This window comes from Pterocles gutturalis, unplaced genomic scaffold (assembly GCF_000699245.1).
Source record: "Pterocles gutturalis isolate BGI_N339 unplaced genomic scaffold, ASM69924v1 scaffold5175, whole genome shotgun sequence".
Taxonomy (NCBI): domain Eukaryota; kingdom Metazoa; phylum Chordata; class Aves; order Pterocliformes; family Pteroclidae; genus Pterocles; species Pterocles gutturalis.
The window spans coordinates 41,724-60,294 of NW_010143225.1; the positions used below are offsets into that span (position 1 = coordinate 41,724).

General features: G+C 37.8%; 1 protein-coding gene across 1 annotated transcript in view; it reads left to right on the top strand.

Annotated features, from left to right (window-relative positions):
• The window catches only part of LOC104469904 (disks large homolog 2-like), a gene marked incomplete at both ends in the record, with an annotated part of 83,987 nt that overhangs the window by 21,688 nt on the left and 43,728 nt on the right, over positions 1–18,571 (top strand). The window contains one exon of the mRNA XM_010084641.1: positions 4,499–4,654. Within this exon, the coding sequence (XP_010082943.1) occupies positions 4,499–4,654 (156 nt within the window). The remainder of the gene's footprint in view (positions 1–4,498; positions 4,655–18,571) is intronic.

Sequence of the window (18,571 nt, forward strand, 5' to 3'; positions counted from 1 at the left end):
GAAACTTGTAGCCTTGAGAGATTTATTTTCTCTAAGATTGAATTAGGCATTTCCTGGCTATAGCCCTGCATGCTCAATATGCTGAGAGAGCTTAGCTGGTTTCTTTCCATATAATAAAACGTTTTAAAATTAAAAAAAAAAATGAAACTGTTGTCATTTAATCTGCTATCTGTTAGCAACTGAACCCTACCAAACAGGATTCCGTAAGAGAAAAAGTTAAAATTAAATTGAGGACCTGCCTGACACTGAAGAGAGAATGGTTTTAATAACACCATTTTCTTATAACTTTTGCTGTTCAATAAAGCCAGCCTGAACCAATAACACCATAGTGATCCAAACAAGGAATACTAAGGACTAGAAACAACTAGGAAGATTTGCTTTCTTTACACTGTCTGTTATGAAATAAATAAATAAACCCAGTGTCAGATCAATCTTGTACCTCCCACTGTTCCTGTTAGCTTTTCCACCAATTACTTATACCTTTCTGTGGAAATTGTGCCTCATTGCAGATAGGTCTATACTGATTAACTATTCCAGCTTTCAATTTATTTATTTTAATTAAAAAGTAGTTTATGACTATCTGCAGCTCATACCAGCATTTAAAAGCTTACTTTGTGGCATTGGGTGACTTGATTCTCTTTCTTGTGATTGAATAGTCTACTGAGTCATGCTCAAGCCCAGCTGTGCTACTACTTACATTTTCTGTTGCCTTTCCTCTACCACTGTATGCCTGATTGTCCTGCTCTTGTTTAACACAGAGCTTGGTTTTCAGCTCACTGATAAAGACAGAGAACCAGAATATATGTTTGTCACTAAATAAACAGTTTAAAGACAGAAAAGGAGCAGATCTGCTACATAAGAAGTTACAGCAGCAGTTGTTTTTCAGAGTAGAGCCATATTAGATAAATAATTGTTAAAATAGATATTACAGTTATCCAAGAAGTACACAGTAATGTTCACACATTTGGCATTTAAGGGGATTTTTTGCATAAGTATTAAGAAAAGGAAGACAATGGACAAAATAAATTCCATAACATCGTTCTTTGTTCTTTCTCATTTTAAAAATTACAAAAAACTGCTTAGTATTTATTTTAAATAAGACAAAACTTCTGGAGCCCTACCTGCTGTGTCTGAAAGTGATGCAACTGCAAACAAACTACAGTGAATCAGTCCTTAAATAATATATATCTAGGTTTTACACTTCTGTTGCAGCATGCTAAATGATCTGCTACATGTTTTTAGATTCATTTGAAGAATTAATGCATCATAAAATAAGGTCTCAGTGTTTATGTTCAGTCTGGCTCCTAATTATTTTGCAAGAAAAGTTGAGGTGACCTTGGCTGTATTTTTTCAGAATGACACATTAGAAATTATTTCTAAATAGCATTCTCCTTACCCCATGCTTTGAGAGAAGACCACCTGTCTCTGTCATGGCACTGTAGAAGAAGATATGTAAGACAGGATTTACCAGGTGGGCTGATCCAATTGGATAGAATTTTTTCCTTCTTCTTCCTGTGAGGAGAAATGTAAATAGGAAGAGAAAATGCTGCGTTAGAAGAATCATTTAATAAAGCTGGGTGGTATTATTATTATTATTATTATTAGGGATTGTTGTCTTCCAAAGTAGGTACTATTGTAGGTAAGTACTAGTTTGCCATAGAGAAGGTGAAGAGTCAGGAGGATATTTGAAGACAGCCTGTTGCAGCAAGTTTCTCATATTACTTTTGAGGATTACTGGCCTACATGAAGCACAGTTCATATGACCAGGACAGTGGTCTGCCCAGATTGTTTTAATCATTCTCCTCCTTTCCATTTTTTATCCTACTTTCAACTATTTTCCCACTATTTGATTTATATTTACTAAATTAAATTGAGAAAGAAAATGAGTTTCTATTGATCTGAGCTGGACCCCTAATGTTACATACTGCTTATTTTTCAAGTTCTTGCTTTTCTGTGCCAATAAAATGTGCAGCCAGGGCCCAGCTGCACAATTGGCAGTATTCGCATATGCATCTGAGTAGTATGAAGGTTTCTAAAGAACCAGTTCAGTCCATGATCTTAATGACCTTGAAGAATGGTGTCTGATGTTAAATAGGTGGCTATGATGATCTCAGACCAGTGGGTATACAACTTTACAAAAGCAGTGAGTATATGACTTTATACATCAACATGGTGGCTTGTTCCAATTTTCTGTTATCTTAGTACGCAGCAGGACTGAAAGGAGTGAAAACTACTAAACATTTTAAAATTTGCTGGGTGTCGCAAGGCATTTTGTTAGGGCTCTGTCCTTATATTTGAAGGACTAATTTGGTCTCAACATCTAGGTAGATGTTGAACATTTACCTTCATTTTGGTTTTGGAAGCAGTTTGTAATTGTCAATTAACAGAGCAATCCCTCATACCTATCCATCTCTGTGGCATGATCTGCATCCCAGTACAAGGTTGGATGGTCACTCACTGGTGACTCAGTGTAGTTTGAGCATTCACAATATATCCAAGGGGTTCTCTTATGTCACGTACTACTCAGAGAAGACATGTAACTTGAATATAGGAAGCTAGCAAGTTGTTTATGGACTGGTTAGTGTTTTAAACCATGGAGAGACCTACAGTTTTTATTCATCTTTCTGCACTGGGACAATATTTCTTCAGTTTTCATAGTAGGTATCATTTATATTTGATATTTGTACTTGCTCTTTGATATACTACCTAAAAGCAAAAGTGATTTCTGAGGGAATAAAAGGCAGTATTGGTCTAAAGTAAAATACTATAAGTGGGGTTTTTCTCTGGATTTTTTTTTTGTATTGAAAGCAGCAATTGATTTAGTAAATAAATTATTAAATCCAACCCTCTGAAACAAGGGTGAAATATGTTGATAAAAAAGAGTTGCTGCCTTAAACATTTTTAAAGGGATTTTACTAAATGCTTGAGAGAATGCTTTATAACCAAATGAGTGACAGCTTTGCTATTTTGATATTTGGTAATCTTAACTTGCCTTTTTTTAACTGTAAAGTTTTCCCTGGGAAAGTCAAGCACAGAGAGTTCTCAGATCATATGTCAGATCGCTATGAATAATGTTATTAGCATTGAGTGAGACCAATTTTTAAGTAAAGCAGCTACTCCTTTCCCCCAAAGGACAAAACCAGAAGCTAACAACAAAGGAAAATATGTTCTCTGTATCTGCCAGTGCATCCATGACTGTAATAAATTCTGGTACCTGTGAAAGTCACAGCAAAAACCACACCCATGTGAGGCACAGTGCAGCCAGAAGAACAAAAAGAGTTCATTAACTGCTTGGCCTCTTGATATTTTCAGGCTTCTGAAATAAGATTTTCATCTAGCTAATACTGTATTGCTGAGATTAAAGACAGCGGCATACCCTGGATCTCCTGGCAGACGCGAGGATATGACAGCAATTGCATCTTGGCACTCTTTAGAACAGAAACTTTGGGAAATGATGAGTCAAGTTGCACTCTGCCGGTAGTCCCAGAGGTATCTGCTGGGGCCAACACAGAAGTTGAATGATGGGAAACATACTGTGTGGTACATTGTTTTGAAAACTGTTTGCTGATTGTCTCCTGTGGATCCCTGTCTGGTTGATACTAAAGGCTACATCCCTTCCTCCCCTCTCCCATTGCAGCTCCCTGGGAGGTTCATGGTAAGTATTGCCTTTCCCAAGCGGTTGGTCTCAAGACAGCAGGAGAGAAATATTACCTGACCTGATAGTGTCAGTTTTGGGATATTATTCTTTCTATCTAGCTTCGCAGACTGCTATCTGTGATTTGGAGCAGCAGTGCAAGTGCAATCGCAGTAGCCTTGTCAGCGAGGTTAACTGTTTGAGATGTGGTCTGCATAATCAGATTCTGAAGGTTGAATCTGAAAAGAGAGCAAAGAACTCTTCCAATGAAATGAAGTGCCTGCCAAAGAGATGAATTGCTTACACAATTTGTCATCATCAGTGTTACAGGATATGGCTCACTTTGACCACAGCTCTACTCGCAAAGCCCCAGCTCATAGGGGTAGGAGCATGTTGTATTAAAAAGTAATATGTACTTCATCTTTATCTTAAATTGATGAGCAAAAAGTACTTCTTTTCAGGTAATAAACATATTTTCTTTTATGCAATGCTCAAAGTTAAGATCACAGAAAGCTGTTCAGAAGTAATGTTAGACTGAAAAAATAAAGAAAGCAGAGCATGTGGGAATATTCATCACTGAACTTCAGAGAGAATATTTTCCCTTTCAGTGCCACACTTCCCATAAGCCAGTTTTACGGCCCACTTACATTGTGTATATCTTTATATGCAGTTGCTTGTATATAGTAATACTGTTATAAAATTCTAATGTTTCCTTTAACAGCACACTTTACTGGTCAGAAAAGCCCTACTGAAAAGGTCTCGACAGATTTGCTGTGCATGCTTGTAAAATGATTGTTGTGTTTTCTCTAGACTCTCAGCCACTAATACACACCTGACCTTTTACTCTTGTCTCTGTATCACCAGGCCTCCTGAACCTGTTTACAGCACTGTGAACAAACTGTGTGATAAACCACCTTCTCCTAGGCACTATTCCCCTGTCGAGTGTGACAAAAGCTTCCTTCTTACAGCTCCCTATCCCCACTACCACGTAGGCCTGCTCCCTGACTCTGAGATCACCAGGTACTGCATGCGCTTCTTCCTCACCTCCTTCGTTAGGCTGCATGAACCTCACTAGATTTATCTCATAGTTTGCATCTTCACCATAGATCTTCTTTTCTCTACAGCTTGTGCTTGTTTTTAACCATGCTTTCACATCTGCACCACTGGAAAATATATGCTACCTGGGTATATAATTTTGGTCATCCAAAATCCAGTGATGACGAGAGGCAGTGTTTTGATCCATTGGAATGGTGCTCTGAACTAGGTTACCTAATTCAGTGTTTGTTTCTCTGGATGGAAAGTGACTAAGACTACACTGAAAGCTGTAGTAATTTGGTTTGATTCAGCCATTTTATTTCTGTGTTTTGCATACTTTGTTCACCGAGCATCTTCAGGTTTACAAGGTGGCTGCCTAAGCCATTCAGAAGAAATGGAGCAAAAAATAATCACCTCCCTTACCAAGCCATGGTTGAGACCACATCTAAAATTTAACATTCCCTAGGTTAACTGTGCTCTGAGAGAACTGTTAGCAAAATCTGAAATTATGAATATTTTCCATAATGAAGTAATGGAACAACTTGTATACAATATTGTCAGAGATTGCCTCCTGAGAAATATTTAATAAAGAAAAACATGTCCAAAACTGCATACTAGAAACATAATATCCAAAACTGTATACTAGTATAACCCACATATTCTTGTGTAGTCTACTAGGATAGTATTTGCACTACGAATTAGTTTGCAAACTATTTGCAAACAAGAGTTGGGAGATAGAAGAATGATTAGGCACGAGTTTTCAAGAAGGTGCTGAGTGCTTCCTTTGTCAGGAAAAAAGCTATCATTTTCTGTATTCTGGAGCAGAAGACAAATAATTTTATTTGGAACTTTGATCATTGACATTTTCCACAGAAAACACTTTCCAAAGAAAAAAGTGATGTGGGAAGAGGAGAGCAGAAGCGTGTAAGTGGAAAGTAAATTGGTAAATTAATATAAGATACAGTAACAGGAAAGAAACCCCAGGGATTAGATGAACAGCTGTGAAAGGCATTGCAGTGCTATGAAATAGAAGCTAAATTTAAAAAACAATAAGACAAGTGCTAAGGAAGAATGTAACAGATGTGGTAAGACCATGCAGAAGCCGTCAGTTTATTAGAATGAAAACTGTGTAGCTTCTAGAATTTGTAAAAAGATGGTTAATCACTGGACAAAGTGATTAGTCAAAACGTTCAGGCTAGTGCAAATATGGGTGAAAAACACTGATAAGGTCAACATTTTATAATGGTATAAATGACTCCAGAAGGGTGCTAGGCACTAACAGATCTATCCACAATATTTGAATTTCTCTGCAAGTATTATCTTAAAGCAAATAATTAGCCAAGAAATAGTAAAATAATTTCAGGTCTTTAGGTACAGAGTACATGGGAGTAATTTATCTGTAAGCACCACAGTGTTTAGAGACAGACAACAGAAGAGATCGTTGTAAAAATTCTCTTACTTTTAAAATGGTTCCTTTAGAAAGAAAGGGACGAACTTGAACTGGAAAGATGAACAAGCGGGTTCTAGGGGAATTTGGGGCCATGGAGTTGTGTATTGGGAGCACTGAGGAGTAGACTGTGGCTTGCTAAACACAGAGAGATGCAATTCATTGCTGAATGGCCGATCTCTATGGCACGACTGTCAGGACTATGGGGTTAGTTTGGGGGAAAAGGGTGAATCTGTTAAACCTACTTTCTGCAGACCAGATACTCATAACAATGATCAGCAAAGCCTTGGAGAGCTCATAGACCTAGGCCATTTTGCCCCCTGAAGGTATAATTCTGTACATCCTTTTGCTTTAGTGTGTGATTGATTAAATATTTGATCATCAAACATTTGATGACCTGACATCAGAAATTTAAAAGCTGGGTTTTGTTCTATTGAGTGTCAGTTAACAACTCTCTTTAAGAACAAGGTTTAATTTTTTTTCATTACGCTTTGACGTAAAATTAAGCTCTAGTCTCTGTGTATTTAATCCGTTTGATTATTTCAATAGTCCAACAAAAACTGCAAAAAGAACAGAGAAGAGAAAAGACACAGTTCATGGTTAAATGCTCTGCACTATGCTCTGCTACATGCTGTGGTAGAGGCAACAGATTGCTATAATTTATACTTCCTTCCTAATGTGAAATAACATTCAGATGGAAAATACAACAGTTTTTGATGTTTTCAAATACTGTTTACTTTTCCATAGGACTCTTGGAATTTGACCATGGAGGAATACACTTGAAACGATATTTCACCAAATGCCTTTGGTGAGGAAAGTGACAGCTTTACAGCATATACCATGATCCAATTTCCAAATGGACTCAGTATTCACAGTTGGAGAACAGATTTTGGAAAAGTATTAATCCCATGTTAACCCTAAACCAAATGGCTGTTTTTGCAGAAGCGTTCATTGTACGCAGCCCTAAATTTCACAAAGGTGATGTGTCTCAGGGCTGCATTGTGTTGAATATTTGGAAGAATTAATCCATAAAAAGACCTTGTTTTAAATCTGCAGCTCTGATACCACCATCTCTATTGGAAGATGTACTACAAAAAAGTCTTCCAACTATTGACCACGTCTTTTGAAAGGTCTGCCTTTACTCACCTGAATTCCTCAAATTCATTTACACATTACATTACACACTTCCATGATCTCCAGGCAAAAATAAAAAGATACCTCCCTGACTTTCTGCAGGCTTCCTAGAAAGAGTTTTTCTTCAGAATTTGTCAGCCTCAGCATTAGTGAGGAATGGACAGGGATTATTTGCTTGTTTTGGTAACTGCAGTCATTGTTGTATCTCAGCTCTCCAATGCTGAAAATCTGCTGCTGAACTGCAAGAAATTTAGTTTGACAAATAACTCTTCCAGAGGAACATGATGCCATATTCTCCCAACTGAAATGCTTGTAAGCCAGCCAACGCCTTTCAAATTGCTGCTCCAGATAATTTGTCATCTACTCCTCAGATGATTGTTTTGTCAAGGCTCATTAACTTAATAGGCAAAGAGAATTCATAGGCCAAAACCTTATTTGTCTATAATAAATTCAAGTTTATAACCCTTGCTTTTATGGTGGCCTGTCTTAGCTCTTGGGAGATTTGCAGGTCTAGAACAACTTACTCCCATTTTATGTAAGAGTAATTTGTTTTTTGATCAAATTATCAGTCCATGTGAGCCGGTATTAACAAGGCTATGTCAATGTGCAACAGCTGAAAATCTGTTCCGTTGAAAGCACGAGGAGAGACAATTTTGGAGTGGCAAGTTTTCCTTTGAGAACACCACGGGGAACAGATGCAGAGTATTTATTTTCTGGCCTCTGTCATTAATGACAATTATATGTACAATTAGAAGATTATTGGCAGCGAAAGGATATCACGGCTCATAGATGTAAAACTCTTTCTACAAACATGAGACTTTGTTTCTAAATTACGTAACACAAAATGTTGTGTTCTGAGTCTTTGCTCTGAAAACCTCATTACATTCACTGCTACATAGACACATCTGAAAAATGCATCAGTTCTACCCAGAACTATCTTCCCTGTCTTCACTGAAGTCTTTCTGGCATTCTAGTTGCCAGCATAGTTTTTTGCTAAAAGGCAGCTTTCATATTGTTGCTTTGTATAATTTTTTTTAATAGGTGTTTTCTTTTCTCTTAAGCCTTTGATCATGTGATTGCATCAATATTTTTAAATATATGTAGGGGAAGGACCTAAGAATAGGGTTTCAGACTATATAGTCATGGGAGAAAAGCTTGGGAACATGACTGCTCCCAAGAAAATGAGAATAAGTGAAAATTTTGTTCATCTTAAGTCTAGCTGTTTTAAACTTGCATATCCTAGTTATGGTGCTTTCGTGCCTGGATTGAAAGTATTTGGCTCGCTTTTAAAATCAAGATTAGCTTCTTGAAGCCAGCCCCAGTTCTGGCTGACACTTTGATCTGCAGTCTTAGGCAAGGGAGTTAATAATTTTGTGTTTTGTTCTCCCAGTCTCTGAAAGAGATTTAACAATGATCTCATAGAGCTTCTTTGAAAACTAATTCTATCAGAGACAATAGCATCCTATTACTAATGGCAATTCGTGTTATTATTTAATAACATTAAATGACTTTAAGGTATTTGATGAATTAGATTAATGACATCAGTTCTTGGGACCACCGCTACTTTCTCACCGATGGGGATTAGGGAGAGAAGAAAATATTGGCACAGGGCTCTAGAGCAATTTTGTTTGCAGAAAACAGCATGCCATATGCGTAGGTATTCAAGGGTAACTGAGCATTGTATAACTCTAAAGACTACGGAAATAAAAGTGTGCTGAAACAAATGCAGGACATATGGGTAAGGAGACCATAATGTCCAGAATCTCAATGATTGATGCGTGAGGCTACTTCCAATGTGTGGCTGGATTCCCAGTGACACAAGGGTCACTACACTCCAGTAGTCTCTGCAATCAGACTAGTGTACGTCTGCAATGCTAGGCACTGCTGCTTGTAGTCACCTTGCTTAAGTTTAGGGATCCCTGAGACAGCTGAGAAGGTGCTGATCACTTTTTGCTGGTCAAGTTAAGGTAACTGCAGGAAAAAAAAAAAAAAAAAAGAAAAAAAAAGGTGGGAATGGTGGGTCTCTCTCATACTCATTGCTATAGTGTCCTTTCTCATTTGTTAATATCCGTGCAGCCTTTTCCTTCACAAAAACCTACTGGGAACAAGCTTATTGTCAAAATGATGCACATAACTGTACTTGTGTGTGGCTGCCTTCCAGGGAGGCTCTTGTCATCTTTATTGAAATTCACATTGTACAGGAGTACTCATCGTCCCTGTTTCAATCCCATGTGTTTAATATGGGGATTATACCTCCCAAAACACATCTAGCCATGTTTTGAGTTTTTTGAAATGCCTGGCAACCTGAAAATGGGACCTATCAAACAAGCAGTAAAAAGCAATGATATTATGAAATTGAGTCTTCAACTTGCCCCACATAAATGCAACTACCTTTCTGGAATTCCAAATGAACTTCTGCTGTTTAGTTGTATTCATTTATTTATTTTATGTGAAAATTTCAAATAATAATTACAAAAGTAGAAATTGGTCTGTTTTGGGCAAATGGGTTTAAATATTTAAATATTTAAAATCAGAATTAGAGCAGATTTGTACTTTTTCCTATTGTAACACCGTGGAATCAACTTCTGGACCGATCTGCATTTTACACAATCCAGCCACAGACAGCAAGCTGTGAACTGGCACTACTAAATAGCACTGCTACAAGACAGTGAAAGGGAATAAGGGCACATTTTTTCTGTGGATTTTTGAACAGCAAAACAGGCAATACTGAGGTTCAATTATTCACTGTCAATGGAAACAAATTAATCATATAGTCACGAAGAAAAAACATCTTTGGAAAATAGGATACCTGGTTGAAATACACAAATTTAGCCATTCTGAGGCACAGAGCATACAGCAACCCCTAAGCAGTGTAAGAGATTAAACTGGTCATTACAGAGGCTGGCTTGGGTACGGATGTTCATATGGAAGGGAACCGAAGCAACCTGTTATTGCTGATTTCAATGAGAATTACATATGCAAGTTCTAAGGCCTTCACTCCCTAAACAACATCTTTAACAATTCAAATATTTCTTTAAGTCTAGCACCTAGATCTTTCTAAAAATAAGCTGAGAGACCTTGGCTCACATGCAGGAACACACATTGCAAGATGCAGTCCAGATGCATGCAATTACATACCCACTATCATAGAATCACAGAATCATAGAATGTTTTGGGTTGGAAAGGACCTTAAAGATCATCAAATTATGCTTGACTAGGTTGTGTTTCTGCTGAAAGAAGCTCCAGAACTGCAACACTTTATAGTTATAAAACAAAACAAAATCAGCATAAGCTGTGTTGATTAACTGTCTACAGTTCAAACACAATGCCTCTGTGTAACTTGTCCCTGCTTGTGAATCAGACTCCTGAGACCTTTAAATTATTTAGGATCTTTTGGAAATTATACAAATTAATTGGGGATTTTCCTTATCATTTTCAATTAACAAATTAAAAAGTCTTAACTGGAACAGCTTCCTATAATTTCTTTTTAATCCTGACTCAACTGTTCTCTTTAAGTAAATGATCCAGTCATATAACTGTTGTAGTTAATGAAAGAAAAGTGATGCTGCCTTTCAGCTCCAGCTTTCATATTATTTTGCATGGATGAATCTCTGACCCTAATAGGAACAATATTCCTGTAGACTCTCTTCTGCACTTTTCTCTTTTTATGAGTTCTCTATTTTGGACACTATAAATTAAAATGATGAGGAAGACGCACCTTTTAAAAACTCAGTGAGATGACTGCAGGAGAATCTTAACCTGTAAAGGTATAAAATCTCTACAGTTCTAGTGTTTAATTATCTAAAGTTACAGAAGCCTTTCGGGTTAAGATGGGATGCTTCAGGTTAGAGCTGCTGGGCTTTATTTCCAGTTGTGCCGCTGACTAATTCTCTTTAGTTGAGCAAATCACTTAATTCTATTTGCTTTGCTTTATCAATCAGTAAAATAATCTTCTTACTCAATTATATTGAGAAGGATAACTAATATTATTAAACAGAATAGAAGAACATTTTTAAAAGGGGAAAATTAAAGTGTTTATTTCTGTTCCATCATTTGGGAAGTGTTTCATATTTTCAGAATATATAATTTGATTTCCAGAGGTACTGTGCCTTGTTGTGCTACAGATCCTCTTTTGTTCATATTCTGCACCCATGGAAATTAAACTGTATATTCTTAGCTCATAAAATGGACAGAAATATTAACTCAATTTAGTTAAGGAGCAGTATTTTCCTTGCTATGTACTTAGAGAATAAAAAATATTTGTTCTCTGTAAAAAAATAACTGTAAATCACTACTATTAAAATTTTCCTGCTGTTACGATTACAAACAGAGCTACAGAGAGACATCTGGGAACCAAGGAAACGTCTCCTTCCTTTCCATACCTATAAGTAAGCTCTGAAATGCAGTCTCAAAGTAAGACACAGGAAATGCTCCTGAAGTATCGAATGCCAGTTCTCATGTCTTTTTTTGGATTAACGGTGAAGACTGGAACCCTGAAACTAGAAAGGTATCAGGCCACTTTTAACTGATTCCTTCCTGAAGACTTTGGCCAGCCCAATCAGTCATCAAGTGTGGGGCAGATGAGGTGGACCTGGACCCTCAAAACTGAAATTTTGCCTGATGCCTGCTTGAGAAGATACCATCCGCCCACCTGACATTGGCTACAGCAGTTACTGACTAAATACAAGGCAGAAGTGAAGCTTCACATTATCTCACGAAAATCCAGTTAGTTCCTAACAAAGTCCACAAGATAACCATTTGCTTGAAATGGTCATATCTGTGAGAAATGTTATTGTTTATTTTCAATATCTGTAAGCACCCTCTCAAACATCTTGTTCTAGTCTCTGAAAATCCCCGTGAAACAGTTCTTCCGAAACGATAGAGCACTAAAACTCCAGACACAATGTTCAAATGCTTCTCAGTGTTGGAAGAAATTTGAACAGAAATTTTTAATATTAGTTCCATGTCTGGTTCAAGTGTATTCAGAATAAATGACAAAAAAATTGACAGAAAGTGTCACTCTACATAGGAGTGCTCCACTCTGATGGAGCCATTCACTAATTCAAACGTTGTCCACAGTGACAAAAGTCAACGACAGTTATTACCTGACAGCTGTCTAAAAGCCAATGTGAGAAATGGGTTTGGAGATTTTAGTTTCATTCCTGTGGACAAGTCTCCACATCATAAAAATCATCACTTCATCTGTCACAGTAATTTCTAGCCTCTTGGCTCAAAAGAAAAACCCAAGAATAGATTTAACCTGGAGAGCAAATTACTCTTTTTACCCCAAGAGAGAGTTCTTTGAGCTTAGAAATGAAATATTACTGTGGAGACAGGGTAAATAAAGCTACACCATGCCTACCTGTGCTGTAACTGTTGGGGAAAGAATAATTTCCGGGGTTGTAGCTGCACACAAAATACAAAGAAAGCTTACTGGTTAGAACAAAGAGCTGAGAGCTGAGAAATTTGCCTGTACCACTGACAGCTTGTATGACCTTGGCAAATCAAAACTTTCCTTCAAATTTGTGCAATTGTGAAATATGTAATACATCCACAGACACCACCACGAGTCCTCAGAGTTAAAAGATATTTCCAACAGGTGCAGATATGCCTTATTTTCTGCACTGCATAAAAAAAAGAATGATCATTAATACCGAGTGATAGGAGGCATCATGGAGAGCTGGTGGGACCTCTCATTATAGCAGTGTAATTTGTCATGGAAATGCAAGAGAATTATAACAACAGCAATAATGAACCTTCCCTCAGCCCTGTGCTAGTCTTGTTTTACACTGCAGTTATCCCACTGGAGTAATGTAGTGCTGACTCATACCCCCAGATTATTTTGTATCTAATTATCACCATTTATTATTGTTGACATAAGCCCTATATGTAGATACTTGCAAACACGTCCATTTCTGTTAGTTGTGTCAAGTCAAGATCTGACTTTGAACAGTGTATGTCTGAAAATGAGAGCAGCCCTGCAGAGGAGGACTTGGGGGCATTGCTGGATGAAAAGATGGACATGAGCCAACAATGCGCGCTCACAGCTCAGAAAGAGAGAGTTGGGTTGCACAGCCTGGAGAAGAGAAGGCTCTGGGGAGACCTTATTGCAGCCTTTCAGTATTTAAAGGGGGCTTATAAGAAAGATGGGGACAGAGTTTTTAGTAGGGTCTGTTGTGTTAGACAAGGGTTAATGATTTTAAACTAAAAGAGGGTAGATTCAGACTAGATATAAGGAAGAATTTTTCTTCTATGAGGGTGGTGAAACACTGGAACAGGTTACCCAAAGAGGTGGTAGATGCCTCATCCCTGGAAACATTCAAGGCCATGTTGGACGGGGCTCTGAGCAACCTGATCTGGTTGAAGATGTCCCTGCTCATTGCAGGGGGTTGGACTAGGTGACCTTTAAGGGTCCCTTCCAACCCAAGTTATTCCATGATTCTACAAATACAGTTGTGATAGGAATTAGGAGGTAGCACTCTTTGTGGAGTCTGTTCCAAGACAAAGGTGATGTAAGCCATTTGAGGACAATGTTGTAAAAAGTGTTGCATGGCTGAAAGATGTTTAACCTAGATCTTCATCTCTTGTGGTCACTGATTTCACAGCCTTTACTTCTTCTGTCCAAAAAGTATAAAATACTAATTAATGAAATAATCAGAAACACAGAAATACTAAGGTTAAAAAAAAAAAAAACTCTTGATGTGATAAGATTCACACCCTGGGTCTACTCTAAAATTTCTACTTTTGTTATAAAATTTATCTCTGATTTTTTTTTAATTTCAGATTTTTTTCCCCACTACCAAAATGTACTGCTACCTTTTTATGTCTATAAGGATAATAATTATTTCCCATGGTAAAGGGAAAATTGATTTCAATAGTCAAAGACTAAAACAATGGAAACAGTTTCCTCTGCCATTTCTTTGTTTTTAATAGGACATACAACCATCATTAGGAAAAACTTATCCAAATGGTTATATATTTCTCATGTTACTGCAGAAATATTTATTGATCAGTACTCATTACATTTCCTATTTCAAAAAAGCATTTGTTCCTCTTTGAAAATATTGACTATATAATTGGAACCATCTGTTTGCAAAGACTCCAGTGCAGTACAAGTACTGATAACCATAACCTTCAAAATTTAGGACACCTATCCAAATCTCAGTTGGACTGAAAGTCTCAATGTAACTTTGGGGCATTGTTGTACATTGTTCCCTGATTCCATCAGGCAACACAAATACTATGAAGGGATTTATGAAAATGGGGAAAACAGCAGAGAGGAAAACAAAAAATTGTGGGAAATTAAATTCCCCTTTACCTACATATTACATTTATGTGCCTGAATTAGAGTTAGTGAGACATTTCTAAATACCATCTCGGCTTTGAATAAATACCATCCTTCTTTTAGGCTAAGTATTAATTTTCATAGAATCATAGAATCATTAAAGTTGGAAAAGACCTCAAGGATCATCAAATCCAACCGTCAACCCACACCACCCAACTCACTAAACCATGTCCCTAAGCACCACATCTACACATTTCTTGAACACCTCCAGGGATGGTGACTCCACCACTTCCCTGGGCAGCCTGTTCCAATGCCTGATCACTCTTTCAGTGAAGAAATTTTTTCTAATATCCAGCCTAAACCTCCCCTGGTGCAACTTGAGGCCATTTCCTCTTGTCCTATCACTTGTTACTTTAGAGAAGAGGCCAGCACCCACCTCACTTTGCCCTCCTTTCAGGTAGTTGTAGAGAGTGATGAGGTCTCCTCTCAGCCTCCTCTTCTCTAGACTAAACAACGCCAGCTCCCTCAGCCACTCCTCATAAGACCTGTGCTCCAGACCCTTCACCAGCTTCGTTGCCCTTCTCTGGACCTGCTCCAGCACCTCCATGTCCTTCTTGTGGTGAGAGGCCCACTTCTTTTGGTGTGGAGAGGACTGACAAATTTTTTTCTTGTTGATTTAAATTAATTTTTGTGTAAATATAGCTATAAATATTTGCAATATTAAAGAGACACAGAAGATACTGAATAACATTTTTTAAAATTACTAAGTGATTCACTAGCCTAGTAAGAAAATTGGCTGTTGTAAAATGCAAGATGAGCTTTCAGACTCATGAGTCAAAGTCCAACTGATTTCCAAGAAAATATAGATTTGGAAGTACCTAAATTACATTTGAAAGTAAATGTGAACTACTAAAAAAATACAGGCCAGAGATATATAGGCAAGAATATAGGCTTAAATTCCATTGTTTGGCATGTGGTTGCTTTACAAACCGTGACACTTTTGCTCTGTATCCCAGTTTGGCTATGGAATTTTCCATCTCTTTGCCTTTCAAGCAGAAATTAGGCTGAGTATACACTTGATAGAGCTCTTTACCAGCCCCCTTTAATTCCTTATTAAAGCAATTTCACTCCAGTTGACTTGTCTCGGTATTTTCTCACTTCCTGATTTGGTGTGAGAAGTAGTAGCTCAGTTCTTCACGAAGAATATTTTAAAACTATTACTGCGTTTCTTGGATGGTTGGAAGTGCTATGTATTTGGCCACCAAAATTATCTGGTGATTAGCTTTTGGAACGGGTCCAGAGGAGGGCCACAAAGATGATCAGAGGGCTGGAGCACCTCTCCTATGAAGAAAGGTTGAGGGAACTGGGCTTGTTGAGCTTGGAGAAGAGAAGGCTCTGGGGAGACCTCATTGCGGCCTTCCAGTGCTTGAAGGGAGCCGATAAACAGGAGGGGGAGCAACTGTTTACAGGGGTTGATAGTGACAAGATGAGGGGGAATGGTTTTAAACTAAGAGAGGGGAGATTTAGGCTGGATATTAGGCGGAAATTTTTCACTGTGAGGGTGGTGAGGCAGTGGCCCAGGTTGTCCAGAGAAGCTGTGGATGCCCCATCCCTGGAGGGGTTCAAGTCCAGGCTGGATGGGGCCCTGGGCCGGATGCTCTAGTGGTTGGCAACCCTGCCCACAGCAGGGGGGTTGAAACTAGGTGATCTTTAAGGTCCTTTTCAACCCAGGCCATTCTGTGATTCTATGATTACTTAAAAATGACTTGTTTGGTTGGGTTTTTTTCCTTGTAGGCTTAACTTGTAATGATGTAGCCTGTAATGAGATATAAATATGACTTCAGATCTTTAAAATTTCTCTTGGAGATTCCACTTCAGTTCACAATATGATTACCAAATGGAAGGATAATTTATGTTATCCTGGTGGACTAGGGTTGTGCTTATTTGCAGTCAGTTTCTCTTCCAACTGCATAGTTCTTTGGTGAATTTGCATAAGCATTGTAATCTTTTCATATGTTTTAAAAGGGGGGGGGGGGGAAATAACAAAGCCTTACTATACAGGAAGACAGAAATCTTTAAAAACATTGGTTCGTTACTGGGAGCTGTTCAAACATGTTCTAGTGTGCAGCTCTAAGGTTGTAGAGCTCACCTATCACTATACAGTCTCAATACTTGCATCCAAAATTTTCACAAAATGTGATTTAACAAAGCAACACAAAAAATCAAAACTCTTCTGAATTTACTGATTACCAGTACCCCCAGAAGAGAGGGTACCTCTCCGACTGCTACCTATGGAGGACCTTGGCACCTGAACCAAAATCCTTGGGAGTTTGAAAATACTGAAACTTTGTTTTGTAACTGAAAAAGTGAAGGGGGAAGATTTAGAGTTAAAATTTTGACAATGTGAGTTATAGTTACTGTACTTTGCCATAGTTTCTTAACCATCAGAGCATTTATACTGTATTAATTTGAGCAGTAATAAATGAGAGGAAGAGGGGGAGGCAGGAAGGGGAGGGTAGAAAGAAGGATGCTTATTTATTGCTCACAAATACAGGGGAAATGCAAAATCCTGGACTTGAGTTTTTGATAGGAAACGTTGAAAAGCACAAGAAAAAACATAAGTATGTGCTCAGAGATATTCAGTGCCAACTTGTGGTAGTAGGACAAATTGATACAGGAGTTCATCGTAAGCCATAGTTGTTACAAGCTGCTGTATCACTATGAAGTCCCTGGGAAGGGTTTTTTTGGCTTTGCTAAGAAATAAAAGAAAAAAAACCTTAGGTGTGCAGAAAGGGTTACAAGCTCTAAACATCCCTAAATTTTGTGAAAGTCTAGTTATGCAGCTGACCTTTTTGGGCTGAACCTAAATTTAGATAAGTTGTCGTTGTAAATTTGCATTTATAAATTGTTAATATTTTGGGATTTTAAACAGTTTATTCCTTAAAAGGTTTTTATTTCATTTCAAGTAATAGCACTAGAAGCAGCTAGCTTATCTGATTTTTTTTTAAATAATGCTTATAGTGCATAAAACCACTACTGTTACTGCATAAAAAGGAAGGTCAATGGAATGACAAGATATTAAAATACATTTTTTTAGCTGACAAAGGGAAGGAGAGGAAGATTTAGTTTGACTTTCAAAATTAAAATTTCAATATTGTTAAGGAAATACTGGAACGGAAACATTACGTTCCCCAGGGAGATGCACAGACAATTTCTTTTTCCAGAGTATTTCCATTCTCCATGCTGAAAATGAATCATTCCAGTGATAATTGAAGTTGCTTGCTGTATCTTTTGAGGGTCATTATAGTTCTTGCTTTTACGCTGTTGAAATCACTACACTGATGAAGTGGGGCACAGGGAAAAAAGTATAACTCTACAATGTGAGAATACACTTGTGTAGATGGTCTTGCACATCACAAATTACTTTTCATTTGATTACACTGATTTCTAACAAATCTGAATTATGAATAGTAATTACTGTATCCTTAAGACAAGCCTTCCTAAAATGCATCTTGAAGCCATCATAATGTATTACACTGGGTAAAGAGAAAATATATCAGCGTGCACACATGAAGTGCACTGAACCCCACATGGGGGGGACTACATGGTATAGAAATCAACTGTCACTTGCTACTGCTCATAGTAAGGTGCATCTGTGCAACCCAACGCAAGACCATTCCAGTACTCCTGAGCTGGTTCTAGACAAGTTAGGTTAGCTAGTGAAGCAGTCTAACCTGTTTCAAATAAATGCCCACATTGATTAACAGTTGACTTGGGTATAATCAGCAATATGTGTAGACGGTTCAGTTGCTGATCTGGTGAAGATTGCATAAGCTGTAATGAGAACTCTTAGCCTATTCAGGGTACAGTGACTAAGAGTTGCAAGTAGGAGGACTTACATAGTATGTGTGGCAAGACTGTGGCTATACAGGCTTGGGTTGGAAGCAGAAGTCATACAGGTTTGGTTAGGATACGAACTCACATAATACTGTCATTGCACCATGCAGAAGCGAATTTGCTTTTAACATTTCAGGTT